Source organism: Mustela erminea, chromosome 2 (genome assembly GCF_009829155.1).
Source record: "Mustela erminea isolate mMusErm1 chromosome 2, mMusErm1.Pri, whole genome shotgun sequence".
NCBI lineage: Eukaryota > Metazoa > Chordata > Mammalia > Carnivora > Mustelidae > Mustela > Mustela erminea.
The window spans coordinates 113,270,127-113,293,968 of record NC_045615.1 but is presented as its reverse complement, the minus strand read 5'-3'; the positions used below and the strand labels follow the sequence as shown (position 1 = coordinate 113,293,968).

The following is a 23,842-nucleotide window of genomic DNA, read 5'->3' as shown; positions in this document are numbered from 1 at the left end:
GGAACCAGTCAGGAAAAAACAAAAACAAAAACAAAAAAACAAAACAAAAAAACCCCCCACAAAAACACTTTAATAAGCTGCTTGAGTTGGTGTTATGAACTCGACTATATGCCCTTAAATTCATATGTTGAAACCCCAACCCACAATGTGACTATATTTGGAGAGAGGGCCTTGGGGAGGTGATTAAGGTTAAACGTGGGACCCTAATGTGTTAGGACAGTCTTTATAAGAAGAGGAAGGGACACCAAGAGCTCTCTCTCTCTCTCTCTCTGCACACAGAGGAAAGGCCATTAAGAACAGAGTGAGAAGTTGCCATCTACAAGCCAAGAAGAAATCTTGCCAGAAACCAACCCTCTCAGCCCTTTGATCTTGGACTGGTAGCCTCAAGAGCTGTGAGAAAACAAATTTCTGTTGTTGAAGTCATCAGTCTGTGGCATCGTGTTATGGCAGCCCAAGGCAGACTAATGTAGGTGGGATATGGACTCCTTCCTCACCTCCTTACCCTCCACTCCCCATCCCTCATGCTGCCCCTTCCAAAGAGAAGGTTCCCCTAACAAGTAGTCCTTCGACTAGTATGCAACAAACAGGCTTCTGCTTGCAGGATTCATGTTTTGTTGTTGCCTGAGGCACCCTCAGGGAGGGGACCAGGGGTAGGAGTAGATGGAGCCACCTGGGGTATATTTTCTCTGCTCTCCCCTCCCCTTTCCTCAGTATCTCCTCCATAAAAAAGGCTAAAGGAATATTTGCACAACATTTTGAAAGCACTCAAGTTAGTCTGTGGGAGGGCTACAGACTGGTTCTACCGGAAGTGACGTGCCATATTCTCCCCGTGAAGCTCAAGGAGCACACATCTACGTTCACGAGCAGAGATTTTTCAGTACGATTTGAATTTAGGATGCTATGAAGGCATCCACATGGGCAAGGGAAATGGTCTTCTCCTTCTGCATCTGACAGAGCGCAGGCAGGGGACTTCTCGGCTATCAGATCCCCTGGCTGTGGCTCTGATGGTTAGGAGACACGAGGGAGATTGGACCTTTCTCCACTGCAATCATTATCAGTGGCTTCTTGGTTACAAGTAGTTTCCTTCGCGTCTTCCAAAGCTTCCAAGTTTTGGGTTGTGTCTCTTCCAATTTTCAGGTTGCCACTTTTGTCAAACATAATGCATACCTTAGAGATCATAAAAACTAAACATAAGTATTGTAGAAAATTCAAGTAACATAAAGTGTTGTTTTTGTTATTCAATGCAATCCCTGTCCTCTTTGGCCAAGAAATTTTTTAAGAAACATATATAATTTATTTTTCCTAACCTCCCTACTCCTGAGCAAGTAGACATACCTCTTAGCATGTTTCTTTGAAATAGATAGTACAAGATCTATCATGAATCAGTCTCTCTTTTTCACTAAGACCTTATGGAAGCGAAAGAAAGTGGTTTCCAGAAAAACTTGGTTATTCTGCCACAGGGTTTGGATTGGATTCTGAAGTTTGAGCCTGGGGGCCAAAAGCAAACATTAGATGGAGGTTGAGGAACGGGCAAGAGGATGAACATTTTGAAGCAGAATGGGGACAGGGAACATACCCCTACAAACATTGGAAAAAGGGCAATCTGTTTGTTGAGGAATCAGCAGCCAGGAGACAGTCTTGATCTTTGGCAAGCAACATACTGAAGTCAAGGGTGTTTGAGTAAGGCACTGTCTGGATGCACAAAATGTGTGTGTGTGTGCATGTGTTTTGTGCTTGCGTGTTTGTGAGAGACAGAGAAAGAGATGGGAGGGTCAAAGGAAGTCTGCACAATTCCCCAGCCTGGAATTATAACGACCAGTGAACTACAACGCTATGGTAAAAGAGTCACTATGCAGATTAGAATACTTACAAAGTTTTCAGGCTTTCTAATCCCTTGAACATCTTATGCTGAACATTTTCCAAACGATTACTTGTGAGGAGTATTTCATTGACACCAGATGCTCCTTCAAATGCTCCTTCTTCAATGTCTGTAATCTTATTGTTGCTAAAGTTTCTAAATAAGAAAAAAATTGTTGAAACAAGACTTTAAGCTATTTCTTTTTTCTTTTAAGATTTTATTTATTTATTTGACAGACAGAGATCACAAGTAGGCAGAGAGGCAGGCAGAGAGAGAGGGGGAAGCAGGCTCCCTGCTGAGCAGAGAGCCTGATGTGGGGCTCAATCCCAGGACCCCAGGATCATGACCTAAGCTAAAGGCAGAGGCTTTAACCCACTGAGCCACCCAGGCACCCCAAAGCTATTTCTTTCTAACAAAGAGGGCAATGAGGCAACATGCTTGATTATTTTCTTCTAGTGAACAAGGTTTTTCATGATTTCCAAGCTGTTGGCTGCTCACCACACCTACAGCTCTGAAAAGACACCCCTTCCTATTCCATCAAGTCAAACTGATGATAGTTCTGAGGGACAATGTCAGCGGTAAAAAATACCAGCCCAGTCAATGTCAGATTGTCTGCAAGGGTCCCCAGGAGTATAAAATTCTTGAGGTCAGATATTGAGTTGTTGAAACTTTAATGTTCAACATGAAGTTTAATAAGGAACTTTTAAAGTAAGTGTCCCTGATAAAAACTATTAAATTAATTAATGACTAAAAGAAGGCTGTTGTGTAGAGAGAAGATGGATGGGTTAAATGTGTGAGGATTTAGCTTGCATCAGAAATGTATCTGAATATGGGTTTGTTCCCAGTCACTGTGTCCAAACAACCCGTATTTTGGATGATACAAAACACAACATTGCTTGCCCAGAGGGCAAAAATATCCAGGTGCAGTAACACCTTCCTATAGGTTCTATCTTTCTCTTTCTCACTGTTCACTCCAAGATAAGGAATGACCCCAGAACCAGGGTCATTTTTATTTATCCTTTTATTCCTCCATAAACATGTGCTCAGAGTAGTTCCTCCATAAATATGTGCTGAATTGAAAGGTATGAATAAAACGAAAGAGCAATCAATGTCAGTGAAAAAGAGAACAATCAAACAGCAAGAAACTCTTTGGGAGGCAGTATGATATGGGGGTCAAGTGCACAGGATGTAGTTTGCTCTGCTGTGTGCAATCAATGTGACCGAGGGTCATTTACACATAGACAAGAACAGATATTACAGAGCAACCCTCCTTTTCTTCTTTTGGTATTTCCTCTTGTATGAAGGTTGTTCCGTTGGCCTGATACTCCTGACCTCTGTTCTGACCCTCCCTCCTCTTCAGGGAACAGGAATACTGCGTGACTGCTGTTGGAACTGCTGAGTTTATAAACTTATTTTAAAATATGAGTTGTGGATATGTAGTAATACAGATGAGCTATCAAGTCAGTTTACCAATCATTAATTTTGACTATCTTCTAATGAAAGTTTAATGAAGCAAAAAGTCAAATAGTTGACATGAATGTGCTGAAAGAGATATAACAGTGTGGTTTAGGGAACAGTAAAGGAAGTTACAAAACACTACCAAGCCCATTTCTAATGAGCTTAGATTGCCGAATCCCTGCTGTGGCCACGTAACAAACCAGCTGTCTGAATTAAAGTAAGACACCCGGGCTCTGCTACAAAAAAATGTGGTTGGCCTCCTAGAATACATATAAAAGAGGTGGTTACTCAGGCTCCTCTCAGAAATAACCCTAAATTCACGTCACAGGTATTCACTATAGGGAAATTTCTCCAGATCTTTTATAGTTTCCAATTTCCAAAGAAATCTGAATAAGACTGCACAGGGCTTTGAAAAACACAGCAAACACCAAAGAGATTTAAAAAAGTGGCTAATGCACGGCTTACATTTTACGTAACTGTGGAAGTTTCTTGAAGATTCCTGTAGCTTCCAACACCGTGAATTCATTATTATTGAGACGCCTCAGAAAAAAAAGAAAAACAAAAGTTTCAATCACCAACAGCCAGGAAGGATTAAGTTTAATTTCTTTTACAGAAATATAAGGTCATTTCATGATTATTCTAAAGTAAAACCTAGAATACATGTCACAGAAAGTCTGTGGAAGTATTGATTTTTCCCCATTTCACTAAAAAAAAAATTTTTAAGATATTATTTATTTTATTTGACAGACAGAGATCACAAGTAGGCAGAGAGGCAGACAGAGAGAGTGAGGAGGAAGCAGGCTCCCTGCTGAGCAGAGAGCCCGATTTGAGGCTCCATCCCAGGACCCTGGGATCATGACCTGAGCTGAAGGCAGAGGCTTTAACCCACTGAGCCACCCAGGCACCCCATTTCACTCAAATTTTAATGAGCAAAATATTAAGAAGCTCACAGTAAAGAAAACCAGCAACCAAAATTCAAGGCCAGCTCTCTCATTCAGAAATCTGTAGAACGAAGTTTCTCAAACCTTGCCCAAAACTATTTTTACCCCAGAAAGCATTTTGGACCATTTTTTCCTAATCACTTGCTCCATACATTTTTTACTAACAGCTTTTATGATATGCAATTTATATGCCATAAAATTCACCCTTTTACAGAGTGCAATCTAGTGGTTTTAGCTTATTCACAAAATTGTGCAACTATCTTTGCTACCCAATTTTAGGACATATTCATCACCCAAAAGAAAGATCTCATATCCATCAGAAATCATTGTCAATTTGTTTCCCTCCCTGCTTCAGTCCTTGGCAACCACTAATTTACTTTCTGTCTCTATGGATTTTTCTATTCTGGACATTTCATATAAGTGAAGTAATAAAAAATGTGTCTTTGTGTGCCTAGATTTTTTCACTTTACTTAATGTTTACAGGACCTATCCATGTTTAGCATACATCAGTACCTCATTCCTTTTTATGGCCAAGGAATATTCCATAGTATGGATATAACAATTTGGTTCATTTATCTATCAGGGGATAGGTATTTGAGTTTGATTATCATGAACAATGCTGCTGCCAACACTGGTGTACATACAAGTTTTTGTGTGGATATATGTTTTCAATTCCTTTAGATATTTATACTGGTATAAAATTGCTGGGTTACAGGGTAAAATTATACTTAACAATTTGAAGAATAAGCAAACTGTTTTCCAAAGGTGTGTCATTGTTATATTCCCCCAGCAATGTATGAAGGGTCCAATTATTGTTTTGTTTTTATGGCCCTTCTAGGGAATGTGTTACCTCACTGTAGTTTTGATTTAGGGTTCCCTAATGCTTGATGATACTAACCATTTTTTAGCTTGATGATAATGAGTGCATTTGCTTATTGGTCATTTGTATATCTTCTTTGGAGAAATGTACATGCAAATAATTTGCACACTTTTTGACTAGGTAACGAACACCTTTATTGCTGAGTTGTAATAACTCTTTATATATTCTGGATATAAGTACCCTATTAGATATTGATACATAAATATTTTCTTCCCAGTATTAATTTTTAAATGTATAATTTACAAAATTCTTAATTTCTTAAAAAGCACAGAAACTTTCCTAATTACTAAATTAGATGCTAGTGCTGTAATTCTTAAATGTCAGATAAGCCTACTTAAGCTGTTATCTGCTAGAAGATATAAATTGCAATATTATTTGTGATAGTATTAGAAATATATACAACTCCTTACATGACCATTGCAATAGAGTTCAGGCCTTTTACTGTCTGAATGGTCTCCACACATTTCAAAAAATCCTAAAGCTTTGAAATAGATTCAAAAACTAACAGAAATAATAATAATAAGTATCACTATAGCCACAGGGTAGTTTCTGTCATCTCTTTGAAAGCATTACATTATTTTTTTTATTTTTTTATTTTATTATTATTTTTTAAAAGATTTTATTTGTTTATTTGACAGAGAAAGATCACAAGAAGGCAGAGAAGCAGGCAGAGAGAAAGAGGGAAGCAGGCTCCCTGCTGAGTAGAGAACCCGATGTGGGGCTCGATTCCAGGACCCTGAGATCATTACCTGAGCTGAAGGCAGAGGCCTAACCCACTGAGCCACCCACGTGCCCTAGTATTACATTATTTTAAATTATTTAAATTGTTTAAGATGCATTAAGTGACAGGCATGAGTTTAGGCACAGTGGGAGCTAAACTATAGAACACAATCCCTGACATCAAGGAGTTACAAGCTAGTTGAAGACAAAAGGATTATACAAGCATAAAAGGACAACCAACTTTGCAAAGCAGTTAATAGCAAATACCAGATGGTGCTATATATAAACGTTGCTAAGATGTTCACAAAACAATGAGATTTCACCAAATTTCTTTTGAATTTTTAGAACACTAGCATGACTTTTATAAATAAAGTCACTAAAGGCAAACCATACTTGGCATAGAATCTACAGATGATTCAACAAACATATTTTAGCACCTAGTATGTCCTAGGCTTGAGGTAGGGTTATAAATAGAAACCTGATCTTGTTGTTCCAGCTCTTCCTATGCTATCCATTGTTCAGGGAAAAACTATCCTCTGCACTTTAATACTCCATAATCACAGAATCCTTCCACCTTCGAGTCAGTGAGAAAATAAAGCCAATAAAGTCTCTCTGACTGAATTCATAATTAAGAGAGATTCAAAATGGTGACTCTCCAACTACTTTTTTGTAGTTGCTGCAAAAGACTGTATATCTTAGAAATCCATTACATGTTTAGAAATGGGTGCAGGCATAAATAACACCCAAGAAACAAATATCAAAGGAATGCTCTTATTATTAGCATTATTAAGAACTAACTGACTTTTTGAGAGGTAAATTAATTTCTGTAGTCATGTCTTGGACCAGAAAGATGAAGTAAGATAGCCTCTAATATATCTTTGTACAAAGAAGAGTTATGGCCATGTGCGTTAATTAAAATCAATGTAATTCTTGAAAATAAAAGGGAAAGAAAAAAATTGCAATGCTATGCTGTTTTCATTCCCTCCCTCCCAACCCAGATTTTGTTGGGAGATGAACTCACAGCTCTGCAGTATACTGGGGAATGTGGTCGGGGATTTTGATGAGTTTTTGATTGGAGCAATCTACTGTGGTTCCTTCACAGCGGCACTTTTCAGGGCAAGCCAAATCTGCAAAGCAGTCCCCACTTAATTTTGATCGATAATCTTCTGTGCCTATTGAGGATTCAAGGGGAAAAAAAAAAAAAAAAAGATACTGAGTCTAAAGGTTAGAACAGTTGTTAATTTGTAGGAAGAAAAATAGTAAGATAACTATAGATTATGCAGCAGGGAGACAACTTGGGGAATTTTTGGTCAATGGATGTCAGGAGAGGGTTAAAACAAGGGCTTGGAATTTGCTGGAAAAAAGAGTAACCAGATTCACAGGACAGGAAAACATTAATAGAGATGAGCTTTTCACAGCTGTACTTTCTGCTGATCCAGTTATGAGCCATTCTAGCCTAGTTGACAGCTAATCATACAATGGCTATTAATTGTTACAAAGTTTATTTTTTTCTCTGAGTCAGGAATTTAAAATGTATCCAGTAAGAAACATATTCCTATATATCATTTTAAATTAGGGCTTTCAAGGCAAATAGATGTACTCAGGTTTTTAATTTTTCTATGGTCTTATATTATTCTCTCCCTCTCACATAATCTTCGGAAATGCCTAAAAAAGCCCTCTTTTTTCATTTTGATTTTATAAAAGGAGACAAGTAAATCCTGATTTAAGCCTCAGCAGCTTGTCATGCTGTAGAAAGCTGCGTGACGTTCCATGGTGCTTGACGGAACCATGTTTTACTCATACCTGGCAACCACATGGTTAGATCAAGCACAACAGAAAATCTCGCGACATAATCACTACACCATCCACTAGGCCAAGGGTGAGACCGAGAGGAAAGATGAAGGGAAGCAGGAGAAAAAGCTACAGACGTTCTGGAAACGTAATACTGTTTACATGACATGCATTCTTCCCGCAGAATGTTTATGACCATAGTAAGAGTATTACTACCGAAGATTTCCTGGAAACACAAAGAAGGGGCTACACTGAAAGGTGCTTCCACTGTTCCTCAGAACTGCAGAATGGAAACAACAGCTTTCGGGAACAACATCCAGGAAGAAGTTGAAGGTGAGCTACAAGGACAACAGAGAAGCTCAAAAGATCTGTAGTTTCTTCTTGGAAAAAAAAAAAAAAAAAAGGCGCAAAAGACCGAGACTAGAAGAAGGTACATCAGGATTGAAAAGGGAGGACATTATGTTTCAGATCAGACACTTTTACTTACAGCCAAAATGGTGAATTCCTGCAAAAGTAAAAATCACCAAGGAGGAAAGAAAGAGTAATCCCAATTAAGATTATTCAACATATATAAAACTACCGAAGGTCTCTTCCTTCTTTCCTTACTATGGCAATTACAGGGGAATGGCATGGTATGATAGCCATCATCATGCTTTGCAAACGTTTGTGGTACTTTTTTGAAGCACAGTGCTCTTACAGGAAAAGCAATGGCATATGAGATGCACAGCACAAATTAAGTTCTTGTCGATTCCTTTAAAGTGATGAGCTCTCTGCAAGATAGATTTTCTGTTGAGTTATTACTATAATATCTAGAATGCCATATAGAATGGTAGTAGGCAAGTAAACATGCAAACGTAAGTGAAAAACAAATCACGGAGATCTTCAAAAACAAATACATCTGGATTAAGCCTTATGTGGTGGCTTACATGCTTTTTAATGACCTTTCCAACTTATACATAGTGTCACTTAGTGGAAATGAAATCAGAACCTCATACAATTGCAAAGCTGAGTATGATCGTTTCATTAGATTCGGCAATTAATGCCAGGGCATTTACTAAGGAACTGTTTTCCTGTACTTTTCATTTTAAAAGTGAAATGACAAAATACTGGGAACAGAGGGCTAAATGACAAGTACATTAGGTATCTTATATTTAAAATAGTCTGCATTCAATGAAATGACAAATGAATCTTCTCTTATGGAGACTCAATAGATAAGCTAGAGAATTTAATATAATCTAGGGGAAAAAAGGAGAGAAGACCAAAGAATTCTTCCAAGTCCTGACTTCTGTTGCTATTGCTTTAATGTAAACTGAATGATCATAAATTATTGACAATTAAGCCATGATATCACATATACAATGTATTTCCAAAAAAACCTATTTTGACTGCTGTCAATAAATAGGCAAAACTGTATCAGAATTTATGAAAACATTTGGACATTGGATTTTTAATTTATGAATCAGAAATATTAATTTATAAATTACTAATAAAGTATATTTAAGTGTAATAGATTGAATAATTTGGTAACAGTTCTATTAACTGCCACAATTTGAAAATTTTACTAATATTCAAGTTTTATCCTACAGGTGTTGTGGTGTTTAGAATATGGCTTTTTTCTGGGTTAAGTAATGGCTATCAGATGACTTTCTGCTTAATAGTGAGGTAAAGATAATGAATTTTAAAGATTCCCTATGAAGGCCAATCAACTGTTCTATTCAACATGTTACTTCCTATGCATCCTGTGTAATATATAAATATTATTGATCATTCAAGCTCAAAATAAGAAGTAAAACAAAATCTGTTTTACACATAAAATTATTCAAATTATAATTCAATAATGGCGAATAACACATATCTCCTTAAAATAAAGACCGAACCCAGAACTCTTCTTTAAAAAACCAGTAAGGTTTTTGCAAACTAACACCGTATAGAATATCTTCTTATTGGTAGCTGTTAAAATATATGATAGTCTAGGATATCCCCAGGAGATGGTAAATGTAGCCAATCAATTACTAACATATACTTTTATATAATGGTTTACAACAAACAAGTCAAGAGGCATTTTACACAATTGGCAGGCAAGGAAAAAATAAATAAACATATTTCAAAGAGCTAGTTCCAGAATCATCAGCCTTGACAGTGTTAAGATTGTAGTGGTAAAACATTTCAATTACTTTTCTAAAAAACATTTTATTCATCTGCTTAAATTATTCAAGACATTTAGTGCCCTGGAACATCTGAGGCTTTCAGGATGTCTGTCAGTATTGTTTCGGTGGAGTTACTCTGTCACTCCAGGTCTGTAACAACATTGACTCACAATGTATAATTGCAAGTCAACAAGCAGGAAGTTGCTTTTTTATGTGAAAAGTGAAACAACAGTAAAGCAAAATAAAGTGAAAAGAGGGCACTTTTTTAGTACAAAGAATTATGTTAAAAAAGTAAATTTCATGGTCGACAAAAGAATTCTATGTGTTTTTAACTGATTTCATATAGAACTAGCTCTTTGACAACAAGAAAGGTCTCTGTCTTTAAAACCAGCTCAATAAGCTATATTTTAAAAACAGGTTGAAAGATCAGATATACAACATAAGGAGAGAAAATGATTTAAGTAGAAGGCTATAGGTTCAGATATTTTAGCTACTGTGAGAAATTTTAGATAATGTGCCAAAGTGAGAGAGGAAAAAAAAGATGGGGGTTTAATAATACATATGTCTAACATCAGAAGCTGCATGCAAAGGTCAGGTTTTCAGGAAACAGCTACAAGTGATCTATGCAGAAGTCAATCTATCTACAGAGTATCCACTGTACTTTCAAACACATGCATATCAAAGTTTCAGAAGCTATATTTTATAAGGTGAGGAAAGGGTGTCTGCCATTAGTCCTACTACCGAGCAAAACCTACCTGGAATGAAATACTGTTCTTTAGCTAAATAAAAAAAAAAGAGAAAAAAAAATAGAAGATGCACCTGAATGTCAGCAAGCAGAGATATGAGTTATATTAGATTAAGAAGGGACTAGAGGTACTATAGATAATTAAGTGAATTATATTCACAGCAGTGGCTGAAGTATAATAATGTACAGTGAGTAGTAAATGTCTCTAGGACCATGGACAATAAACAGCTTTGTTTTGATATTAGCTTTTTAGTATGAATTAACTGCCGAATGTGAAATACCCTGGAAATGGTTAGACGGCATACTACTCAAAACATACAGAATATATTTTAGCATAAGAACATAGAAGAGATGAGACCAAAGCAAATAGTAAACTTCAATAAGGTAAGCCTTTTATATAATAGTAACTCAATGGATCTATATTTGGCTTTTTATATACACTACTCCCAAAATGCTAAAAGATGGCCTTTTGGTAGAAAAAAAAAATTATCCTCACATCCCTATTTAAAATAAGAGGGTGAAAAGTAAGTAAACACATTTAGTGTGCGAAGCAAGGGAGCAAGGGATCGGGAAAAAATCCCCCCCGCTACTTCCGAGCCAGAGCAAATCACAGTACCAAGTCTCAGTTCACTTTCTGAAGAAATGAGAACAGGATTTATTACCTTAAGTTTCTCAATGGAGAATAATACAACAGACATGAGACTTAACAGACATAAAAAGGATTCTGAGCTTGCTAAAAGGCCCCTGTTTAGGTTGAACCCTAAAAATACAGTATGAAGTATCCAGGCATCTTGTTCTGGTGGCTGGTAGCCTATTTGTTATGTTGGATATAGTGTTAAAAATATTACATATACGAGTGGTATATGAATGGTATCTACGGCTCTCTTTATTTTGTAACTAGACAGAAGAAAAAGAAGTATATTCTACAATGTTTGGTAATTCATCTGAAGACCAGCTGTCTCTAGGTTTCCATAACCACTGTTTTGGTAACACAGGCGAAGTATCTCACATGAAGTAAGAAATTACCTGAACAACGGAATTTCTTGCTTTTGATTTGTCCGATTCTTTTGTTTGCCAGACGCCGGGGGCTGGTGCAGCGGGCACCACTGGTCTCAATGGGGTTGGTATGGAGATAATCCGCCAGCCACTTGAGATGGCAATCACAAATAAAGGGGTTCTGGGCCAAATGCCTTTCAGAAACACAGACAGAATACTTTTATACATGACTTGCTATGAACTCAACTCTCAAATTCACAGTGAAGACAGCAGTCATCGTATTGGATCCAAGCCATATATACATACATGGTTTGAATGGCCCGGAGAGGTGAAAAAGTCCCCTTGGCAATGGTCTGAAGCTTGTTGTCGTACAAGGAGAGAAGGTTCAAGTTGTGCAGATCCTGAAAAGCATCTACCCGAAGGCAGTTTATCTTGTTGGCATTCAATAATCTGTTTGATCAAATAGTTGTAGAATTAAAGTGTAGCATCTCGTTAACCTTACACCTTCAAGATTCTGTCCTTCTTGAGAAATACAAGAAACCAAGAAAACATTTCTCTGAACCTCAGTACTAACATTTTAACTGGAATAATTTAGGTATCACAGGTGGAAGATATGCCAGATAAAGCAAGGGCCATGTGGTTTAATGAATGTCTACATCTAGTGGTACTTACACATTTATTCAATAAAAATTATTCAACATATTCTCTGGAAGATGAAGAGGTAAGGCAGTGGACAAAGGTGGGTGAGACCTGACATCTGTCAAGGACACCATAAAAAAATGTCATAGAGCATTAGTCTCTCTAGCTGCTCTGAGAAGCAGTTCAGGTAATTTTCAAAACTGAAGCCAGAGTGAGCCTTTTAAAACACAGATCACTTTCTCTCAAAGCCAGGCAGTAACTCTCAAATCGTTCTGAGTGAAGTCAACATCCTGACAAATTGCCTCAACACACAGTAGGACCATTAGCACCCCTTTCTGAACTCCATGACCTCCAAGTTCTCTCCCCTGGATGCTTCAGCTTCAGTCTCCTTTTTGGGGATCTCTTCGTAGAATGTTTTCTTCCCTGCTGTCTGACTCTTCTTCTTTGAGTCTGTTGCCATCTTATCTTCTCAGTTCAGCCTACCCTGACCTCTCTCTTCAATACAGTTGCCTGTGGTTGCCTCACCTCACCCTCTAGCACACTCAATTTCTTTGTTATGATCTGTTTATTTCTTCTATTTTCTTAAATACATATTTCTCTCTGTTGCCTATGGCTTATTTATTACGTTATTGCTGTCATTTCTGTTTCCTCAAGACAGGCATTCTCGCTTGTGCCTAGCACATACAAGGAGCTCCATAAATATGTTGTTGAATGAATGCTTTAGGATCCTCTTGGAGAGTGACACAGTGCATAACCCTATTAAAGGCCCTGGTCCTGCATTATAGATACTCATTTAACTTTGCTTAACAAAATATGCCAGAAACCCATTTTTTTTTCCCCCAACATGCTATCAATAATCCATTTCAATATTCTATGGAACTGTGGTTTACAGATCATACTTTGGCAAATGCCATTCTCGTAGGTTATATGGGACCATGTCTGAGCTTTTATGCATGTTGGACTCCCTTTGGGAATACACTTGCCCTGCCCTCCACCTTCTTTAATGCTCTGTCCCATCATGGCTGCACGGGAAGCTCACCTTTTCCAGAAGCTTCCACCCAAGTCAAGTATTTCTTCCTCTAGGTCCCCAAGGAAGTTATTCAGGGCTACTTAATCTTCACACCTCCTTTCTATAAGCCTACATGTTTGCCCAAAGGTGGATTAGTGCTCTCCGTGGGCAGAGAACATTTTCTGATACTTTCTTCTCTATTAGCATTTGCTTTACTGCTTTGATACTTAAGGCTTGAACAAATAGTACCTCAAAAAATACGTGCTCTGTTTAGGTTTGTATGCCTTCTTATTCAACATACTGAAAAATGATTTCCTTTTTGGCCACCAAGAATCTCTACTTTTAATTAATGTAGGATATTTCTTCTGCCTTGCTGTTTTTTTTTTTTTTAAGGTATCCACACACATGCAAAGCTGTGACTTCCTCGAGGTAATTCTTTTCTCTTTTTCTTTAACCTCCCTTTAGGACTTGATTTTTTGGCCTTCTCTGTGGTCCTCAAAATAGTTTCTTAAAAGCTTAGGAATGGGTTTCAAGTATAGACTGGTAATCCCATTTCTCCATTCTGTGCCACAACACAGATCACACTGACGATGTTCCCTAATCTGTCAGCTAACTGACGGAGGCAGAGAGCAGAAATAAGGAGAAGGAAAAAGCGGGGAGCACTGAAGACAATTGAAGAAGGTGCTGTTTTGAGGATTTTGTACTTACTTTAAATGATGTGGTCTGCAAAGTAGGAGAAAAAGTGTTGCACGCTCTACTTTCCTTTGCTTCTTGCATGAACCTACTTCTCTTCCCCAGTACCTCATCTGTTCAAGTAAATCTAAGATGCTTAGCCAAGTTCTCAGCTAGCCAGAAAGAGAAAATTGTGTTGCTTTAGCCCTGACAGGTTTAGGAATAGGCCTTAATCTAGAGATAAAATATTAGGCTGAGGGACAAAGATAGCTTTTTAAGGAAGATTCACCTGCATACAGATCCCATGGTTTATTAACCTGGTTGTTACACCAGTCACCAGTAAGTATGTGTGGAAGGAAAAAAGAAGGTGCTACTTAAATGTTAGTACTAGACAGGCCAGTGATAGCAAGAGATTGCAAGTAAATGGCAAGGATAATAGTGCTAGGAGAATGTAGAAGAATGACAGAGAAGCAAATAAAACACAGGCCTTCCTGGCCTACAGCATCTGGCTATACCTATAATGTGTATAATGTATAGTCATTCTATTAAAGATCAGAAACAATATTTGCTGAGCTCACCTCAAGAGTTAAAAAATAATTTGAAACCCAAATAAAGACATTAGGTCCTAAAGATCAGTATTTTTCATAACTTCTGGGTCTGTTGTAAAATCAATTTATTGGGTTGTACAATACTGAAGATATAGAAAGAGAGAGATCAGAGAGAGACAGAGAATGCAATAAAATGAAGAGTATTATACATAGTAAGGGTAAATATCGTCTTGTTAGCAATTTGCTTCATTTGTGTGCATCTGTGTGTGTTGTGTATGAAAACTGGGTTGGGATTTAAATACATTTCTGGATAATGATGAAAATTTAAAACATGAATACTAGGATATAATTATAACATACATTTATCCAGTAAGGAAAAAGATATACATTTGGGAAATCTGTGGGATTAGGAGTAAGTTTTTGCCAAATCGATGATAGAAACCCCAACACCAAGAAATGTATACACCAAAAGAGAAAATAACATTTTAAACTTGAGGATTTTAAGGTAAACTGACTATGAACTAGTTGAGAGAAGACAGTGTATCACACTCATCTTTGTATCCACAGCAACCCCAAATGAAGAACTCTGTGTATGTTTGGTGATGTGAAGAGAATTTGATGATCTAAGACTAGCATTTTTTTTTTTCAATTCCCTTTTCATATGAGCATTCACTAAAATACTTGTGGTCAGGTTCTGTTTTTATACATATGTGTATAGTACATTCTTCTTTTGAGACAAAGGAGTGGTAGCTACTGTCTAAGCAGAATGGTTTTTAGAAGACACAGGCCAGGCATTGACAGATTAGTTTCTGAGTGGATACCAGTTGAAGTGCTCCTGCTGTGTTCTGGCCCTCGGCAACCACCTCTGGATTCGGGGCACAGCATCCCAGCCTTGTCCCTCCTGTGGCTGCTTTCGACAAACACGGATAAACCTATCAGTACGTCACTCTCCTTCCCAACTATTGTTAAATCAAAACAGAGGGTTTCACAAAGGGCAGGGACAGCACGAGCTTTTAATGACAGAGTAGCCAGGAAGCCTACATTTGTGACAGGGTGGACAGAAAGGTTTTGAAACAACTTCAAAGTGCTGTGTCTTCAAATAAATAACAGTCGTCAGTATTAGCTGCAACAGACTAATCTTTTCCATCTCATTAAACTATGTCATTTGGGGTTGAGTCTTTTTGAAGTCTCCATGAAACCATGAGAGGTACACTGACTAAAATACAATGCTTGGTTCAACGGATCAGAAACCACCAAATACTTACAGTAACTGTAAGGAAAACAGTCCTTCGAATAAACTTTTTGGGAGTTCTGTGATTTTATTTCCATAGAGAACACTGAAAAAACATGATTTAAATGAAAAAAATTAGACATCAAGTCAGCATAACAAATTGATCTATCACATACGTATCCAGGCATACAGGAGGTTAGTAAGCACTCCATACATCATAAAAGTTACAGCTGAGTAAACAAACTTCAATTTGCAAATGCATTTTTTCCTGATTATAGATCATATATACATTCATAGCAGAAAGTTTAAAAATCACTAAAAACCAGGGGCGCTTGGGTCACTCAGTCAGTTAAGCATCCAACTCTTGATTTCAGCTCAGGTCATGACCTCAGGGGCATAAGATCAAGCCCTGGGTTGGGCTCTGCCCTCAGTGGGGAGTCTGCTTAAGATTTCCTGTCTCCCCCTCCCTCCGCTCCTCCGCCCGTCCACGTTCTCTCTCTAAAATAAATAAATCTTTTAAGAAAGAAAGCACTAAAAAATTTAAAAAAATAACAAAAATGAACACAATTCATAATTTTATTGTCCTTTCTTAGAAGTGTCCACTGTTCAATTGCCATGTTTTGCCACACACACACACACACACACACACACACACACACACACACACGGTTCATACATAATGAGGGCATATTACAGTAACAAAAGAGAACACTAGGTGTGGAATTCATTGCTCACTAAAGTAATGAGTTTTAGGCTTATCATACTGGTAAAAGGTGAAAGGACTCTAGATAAAGGTAAGGTTTCTGCTACATAATGTGTACGCCTGGGAAATGTAAGATCTGTAATGTAAGAAGATGATCACTAATATTATAGAAATATTTTTGAAATGTACTTTTATCCAAAAATATGAACAGGAATGCATCCTTATGGTACCCACCTCTGATCAGCCACTAAGGGTAGCCACCAAGGGTAAGGACATGGCTTAGTGCCTTCAGTACCACTGGCACCTAGCACTGATTTGAGAATGTAGTGACACTGTAACATTGGATTGATGAGTGATCACTGTTGGATGAGTGAGATGAAGAAATAAATTATCAAGGGGACAAATTATGGAATAATTAACAAACTGGGTGAAATGAATAGCAGTGTCTTGGCTCATCATATTGGCTATTAACAATAAGCTTGAAATGATGCCTATCTACTTTTAACCCCCCAAAGGAGGGAACTACAATTATGAATAGGAAAAGATAGAAATTATAGTCCTTAGGGGGATAATATGGCAATATATATCAAATTTATAAATATATAAATTATATTTATATAAATATAAATATATATCAAATTTATTAAATGTTATACTTAGTTTCACTCTTAGGTGCTTAAGAAAATAATCAGAGACAGACAATATTTTATGCACAAATGTTAGTACTGATATAATGTATAACAATGAAAAGATAGACACAAATAAAATGTCTCCAAATTCCAAAAAAGATATTAGTTAAAGGCATATTTCACACTTAAAAAAATCATATTTTGAAGAGTATTTAACATCATGAAAGTGTTGATATTATAACATTAAATTTGAAAAAAATAATAAAGTAGTATATTATAGTATGTATATTATAGTATGATCTTAACTTTGTTTAGAAAAATATATACATGCATACATAGGAAAAAGTAGAAAATTTCTGGATGGCAGGCAATATGATATTCAGAGTTGATTTTAATTTGCATCTATATATTTTTCTTTATTTTTTATATTGTCTGTAATGATCTTATTTCTTCTAAATATGAGAAAAATAATTTTTTGGTAAGGACATGAAAGATGTCATAATATATAAAAGAAAAAGTTGAAATAAGAATCTGAATAATATGTTTGGCAGCAGTACATGATTTTTGTTTGGAAAGGGAGAAAATAACAATACAAGAGAAATGAATATGAGTGAGGGAAAAGCTGTTGTTTCCTTTTAAGATGTCAGTGAGAGGTGGGATGTATTACAATATAGGAAAGAAATCCTCACGTGAATAAACAAATGAAGCTGGACACTATATTGTATAAGGAGACATTCCATTTGTATAGATCCCAGAGGTATAGTTACATAGTATAACAAAAAATTCACTTGTGCAGAATACAGATGTTTTGAAAAAGGAAAATCAATTAGAGAAGAAACCATTTTAAGAAATCAAAGAATAAAAGCAAATTCCATATTGTCAGGGTCAAAGAGGTAAGGGAATTAAAAAAAAGATAAGCAACAATAATTGTATTATTTAAGGTCAGGAATAAGAGAAAAGAGGCCTTTTGGAAACACACATGAGCAGATCAAGGCAGCCATTTTTCAGGATATTCAATGCAATACCATTCAACCGATTAATTTAACAATAGATATCATATACTTATTATGTGCCAGCAGCTTTACTAGGTTCTAAGCTTGGTGTCCAATTAAGCTGAATCCAACTGTTACTTGTTGAATGATCATCATTTGCCCTGTGCCACCAGACTAATAAAAGTGAGGTGAATGAAGTATTATTTCAAAGAGCAACCCAAAATAGCAATTTTGAATACCTAAGGAGTTTTATATTTTGAGCCCACTAAAATGCAAAAAGGAAGTAGGATGCGTAGAAATTGTGGAGGGCCCATAAAAGAATTAAGGAGCAAGTTTGAAACTAGAAATAAACTATAAGAAAAAATGTGGAAAGAACACAAATACATAGTAACATGCTACTAAATGATGAATGAATCAACCAAGAAATCAAAGAGGAAATAAAAAAATACATGGAGACAAATGAAAATGAAAACTTGAGGTCCAAAATCTTCAGGTCAGAGCAAAAGCTATCCTAAGAGGGAAGTTTATAGCAATGCAGGTCTTCCTCAAAAAGCAAGGGAAAATCTCAAATGAATAATCTAACCTAACACCAAAAAGAGCTAGAAAAAGAAAAAAAAAACAAATAAAACTCCAAACCAAAGAAAGAAGGAATAAAGGAATAAAGATTAGAGGAGAAAAAAATGAAATAGAAACTAAACAATGATAGAACAGATCAATGAAATAAGGAGTTCCTTCTTGGAAAATCTATAAAATTGATAAACCTTTAGTGAAACTTATCAGAGGAAAAAAGAGAGAGACAGAGGACCCAAACAAAATCAGAAACAGAAAAGAAATAACAACTGATATCACAGAAATAAAAAGGATTATAAGAAAATATGATGTAAAACTATATACCAATAAATTGGAAAACTTGGAAGAAATGAATAAATTCCTAGAAATATACAACCTCCCAAATGGAATCAGGAAGAAATAGAAAATTTGAACAGACCGATTGCGAGCAATTAAATTGAATCAGAAATTAAAAAACAAAAAACAAAAAAAAACAAAAAATAACAATAACAAAAACTCCCAACAAACAAGTCCACAACCAGTTGGGTTCACAGGTATATTCTACCAAACATTTAAGGAAGCGTTAATACCTATCCTTCTCAAACTATTTTAGAAAATAGAAGAGGGAGGGAAATTTCCAGATTTGTTCTGAGGTCAGCATTACCCTGATACCAAAACAAGATTAAGACAGTAAAAAAAACAGAGCTACAAGACAATACCTCTGATAAACATGGATGCAAAAACCCTCAACAAAATGTTAGCAAACTGAATCCACTAAAAAAGTCATTCACCAAGATCAAGTGGGATTTATCCTTGGGATGCAAAGATGCTCAATATTTGCATAGCAATCAGCATGATACATCACATCAACAAAAGAAAGGGTAAAAACCATATGACCATTTCAATAGATGCAGAAAAAAGCTACTGACAAATTACAACATCCATTCATGATGAAAACCCTCAACAAAGTTGGTTTAGAGGGAGCACACCTCAACATAAAAAAGGGTAACCAAGAAAAACCCACAGCTAACTTCATTTTCAATGGTGAAAAACTGAGATCCTTTCCCGTAAGGTCAGGAGCAAGATAAGGATGTCCATTCTCACCACTTTCATTCAGCGTAGTACTGAAAGCCCTAAACCATAGTAATCAGAAAAGAGAAAGAAATAAAAGGTATTCAAATTGGTAAGGAAAAAGTAAAATTTTCACTATTTTCAGATGACATGATATCATATATAAAAAAACCCTAAAGATACCACCAAAAAACCATTAAAACTGATAAATGAATTCCATAAGGTTGCAGGATACAAAATCAATATACAGATATCTGTTGGTTCCTACACGCTAAATAATGAAGTAGAAGAAAGAGAAATTAAGAAAACAATCCTATGTGCAACTGCAGCAAAGAGAATAAAATATCTAGGAAAAACTTAACTGAAGAGGTGAAAACCTGTACTCTGAAAACTACAAAACACTGATGAAAGAAACTGAAGACAACATAAATGAAAAGATAGTCTAGGCTCATGAATTAAAGAGTAAATATTGTGAAAATGGCCATGTTACCCCAAGCAATCTACAGATTTAATGTAATCCTTACTATCAAAAAACCAGCAGCATTTTTCACAGAACTAGAACAGATAATCTTAAAATGTGTTTGGAACCACAAAAGACCCCAAATAGTGAAGAAATCTTGAAAAGGAAGAAGAAAACTGGAGGTATCAAAATTCCAGATTTCAAGCTAGACTACAAAGCTACAGTAATCAAAACAGTATGGTACCAGCACAAAGACAGACACACAGATCGACGGAACAGAATAAAGAGCGCAGAAACAAACCCACGATTATATGATCCATTCATCTTTTACAAAGGAGAAAATAATATGCAAAGAGAAAAAGAGAGTCTCTTTGGCAAATGATACTGGAAAATCTGGACAGCTACATGCCAAAGAATCAAATTGGACCACTCTCTTACACCATACACAAAAATACACTCAAAATGGATAAAGGACCTAAATGTGAGACCCGAAACCATAAAATTACAATTACTCTGACAACAGTTACAGCAACATTTTTCTAGGTATGTCTCCTGAGGCAAGGGAAACAAGAGCAAATATAAGCTATTGGGACTATATAAAAATAAAATGTTTCCTTTATCAACAAAACTAAAGGCAACTTACTGTATGGGAGAAGATATTTGCAAATGACATATCAGATAAAGGGCTAGTATCCAAAATACAAAACAAAACAAAAAACAAACAACAAACCAAACGAAACAACCAAAAATCAAAACAAAACAAACAAAAAAACCTATACAACTCAACACCAAAAACCCCCAAATAATCCAGTTAAAAAATGGACTGAAGACAGGAACAGACATTTCTCCAAGAAGATGTACAGGTGGCCAACAGACACATGAAAAGATGCTCAACATCACTCATCATCAGGGAAATGCAAATTAAAACCACAATAAAATATCACCTCATACCTATTAGAATGGCTAGGATTAAAAAGACAAGAAACAACAAATACTGACAAGGATGTGGAGAAAAAGGAACTCTTATGAACTGTTCCTGGGAATGCAAAATGATGTAGCCACTGTGAAAAACAATATGGAATTTCCTCAAGAAGTTAAAAATAGAACTACCATATGATCCAATATTCTACTACTGGTTATTTACCCAAAGAACACGAAGACACTAATTCAAAATGATATATGTGCCCCAATGGTTATTAGCATTATTTACAATAGCCTTGCTATGGATGAAAGCAGCACAGGTGTTCATCGGTAAAGGAATGGATAAAGAAGAGACGGTTATATGTGCAATGGAATACTTCTCAGCTATTACAAAGAACGAAATCTTGCCATTTGCAATAACGCGGATGGATCTAGAGAGTATAATGCTAAGTGAGATAAACCAGTCAGAGAAACACAGATATCATGTGATTTCACTGATACATGGAATTTATGAAACAAAGCAAATGAACAAATAGAGGCAAACCGAAGAACAGACTCTTAACTACAGACAGCAAACTGATAGTTGCCAGAGAGGAGGTGGGTGGAGGAATGGGGGGATACGTAAAGGCATCAAAAGCATACTTACGATGAGCACCAAGTAGTGGACAGAACTGTGGAATCACTGTATTATTAACAACTGTATTGTTAGCTATACTGGAATTAAAATTTAAAAAATAAAAAGGAAAAAAAAGGATTAAGAGGCAAATAATTTAATAGGTTGTTCATTTGGGACTTTTGCTTTAAAGCTTGGCTTGAATAGCTTGAAGGGACGTCAAGTTAGGAGGTGTATCTTATTTACAATGTGAAACTATTATTTTCCCAACAAATCATTGTTTTCTTTAGGATCATATTAAAAAAAATAGATGTTTGTTGTTCATGAGACAATTGGAGTACTGTCAATCATAAAAATATTATAGTAAATATTAAATGTGATGGGAATGAGATTTCTGTACAAAAAGGTATAGAAATACTAGAGCTGGTATAGTTTTCTTACACACAGTGAGATCAAAATGGTAACAAGGAAAAAGGAGTGAGAAATATAAAAAACCCAAAGACCAGAACAGAGAAGCTGGATGAGAGTCTAAAACATTGGGCCCAAATCCATAAAAACGGGGAAAAGACATGTCATCACATAAAGATATAAAGTGCAAGAAGGCCAGTGAGTATTTGGGCTACATTCCTATGAGGCAAAGAAAATTTTAAAAGAAATTGAAAGATGAAAATGAATTTAGCTGAAAAGAAAATAAATACCTAAGGGATATGGATAATATCATCCAGCTACCAACAGTGACAAATTGGGTAGCTTTTCTTAGACATAAGTTATATTCAGCATACTGTATACAGTGTACAAGTGTGCTGATCAAGAATTATTTTATAGCCCATTGGGCCAACAGGGAAATCTTAAGGAAATCTTAAGCAGCTCTTGTACCTGATACCAGAAGGAAGGCTAAGAATTCCTTTTTTTTCCTTTAAAGTTTTTTTTCCTGCCTTCTAAGTTTATTTTATTTATTTCTTTTTTAAAAGATTTTATTTATTTAGCAAAGAGAGACACACTGAGAGAGGGAACACAAAAAGGGAGAGTGGGAGAGGGAGAAGCAGGCTTCCTGCCTGGCAGAGAGCCCAATGCAGGGTTTGATCTCAGGACCCTGGGATCATGGTCTGAGCCAAAGGCAGACGTTTAACAGACTGAGCCACCCAGACACCCCAAGGCTAAGAATTTTAAGTCAAGTTTCATCCCTGTAAGTTTCAATGTTAAAACAGTGGAGATACCAACAGCTGGTGGCCAATCTTTGAATTCTCCTTTGCTGTTGAAAACTGGCAAAAGACAAATCTACTACTAAGAGAAAAAAAAAATTCAAAACAGAAACCTATAAGAAGGTTATCATGAAAAGGTGTTACGGGCAGACTTCATTATTCAAATAAATGTCAGAAAGCTATACTTACAACATTCAAAACAATGTATATCTGAGAAATAAAACACTAAGCAATTTTAAAGAGAATATGATAAAGAGAAAAAAGAGGTTGTTACATTTTCATTGAAAACTAGTAGTTAAAATGTAAGGTACTTAGCAGTTAACACCACTTAAGGAAAAGACTGCATGGATTGTTAATACAGCAATCAAATTAAAATACAGCCATCTTTCCTTGTAGACCTCAGCAGAATTTGGGAGCTAGTGAAAAGAGAAATTATAATAAACACTACAACGGTTTCCAAGGGGTTAATGAAAGAAAAGTAAGAAAAGACCAAAACTATGTGTTGAAGATCTTGGACATAAACATTTTCTGGGATAATCAAAATTGAGAAATGCACAAATTTACTTAGGAGAAGAGTTTGCCAAAGCCCTTTCTTTTGTTTCTGGAATGTTTCCTCAGTGCTTTAACAAGGCCAGTAGGGGAGTCATCTTATCCCTATTTTAGAAATGAGATAACTGAGGCACAAGGAAATTAGTAACAACTTCATCCATGTGCCTAGTGAAGTGAGTTGGCATTTGAACACAACCCACTTAGTGTCCTAAAGGCTATCTTGCTTAGCCTTATTATAAAATTATGTTTCTAATCAGTCAGTGGAAAACAATAAAAGATGTTTGATGTTTACAGACAATGCCTAATATACTAATATATTGAATCCCTAATAAATTGTTATTAAATATTATAGAAATACTGTTGATGTCACAGTAAGGGCAATAAAAAGCACCGAGGATAAAAGCATCCAATTGGTCCACGTATTCTGAATGACATTTTCTCATTAATATGTAATAAATTAAGTGAATAATAAAATATATTAACATTTCAATAATATAACAATATACAGTAATAATATG

At 36.0% G+C, this 23,842-nt stretch overlaps 1 protein-coding gene across 4 annotated transcripts in view; it reads right to left on the bottom strand.

Annotated features, from left to right (window-relative positions):
* Window positions 1–23,842, bottom strand: part of SLIT2 (slit guidance ligand 2) — a 357,128-nt gene that overhangs the window by 73,314 nt on the left and 259,972 nt on the right. For 2 of the 4 annotated variants that reach the window (XM_032333963.1, XM_032333964.1), the window contains 7 exons: window positions 15,670–15,741; window positions 11,843–11,986; window positions 11,567–11,730; window positions 10,551–10,574; window positions 6,879–7,029; window positions 3,782–3,856; window positions 1,871–2,014 (listed from right to left, as the gene is read on the bottom strand). In XM_032333963.1, the coding sequence (XP_032189854.1) occupies window positions 1,871–2,014; window positions 3,782–3,856; window positions 6,879–7,029; window positions 10,551–10,574; window positions 11,567–11,730; window positions 11,843–11,986; window positions 15,670–15,741 (774 nt within the window). The remainder of the gene's footprint in view (window positions 1–1,870; window positions 2,015–3,781; window positions 3,857–6,878; window positions 7,030–10,550; window positions 10,575–11,566; window positions 11,731–11,842; window positions 11,987–15,669; window positions 15,742–23,842) is intronic. The other 2 variants (XM_032333966.1, XM_032333967.1) reach the window with 1 other exon arrangement.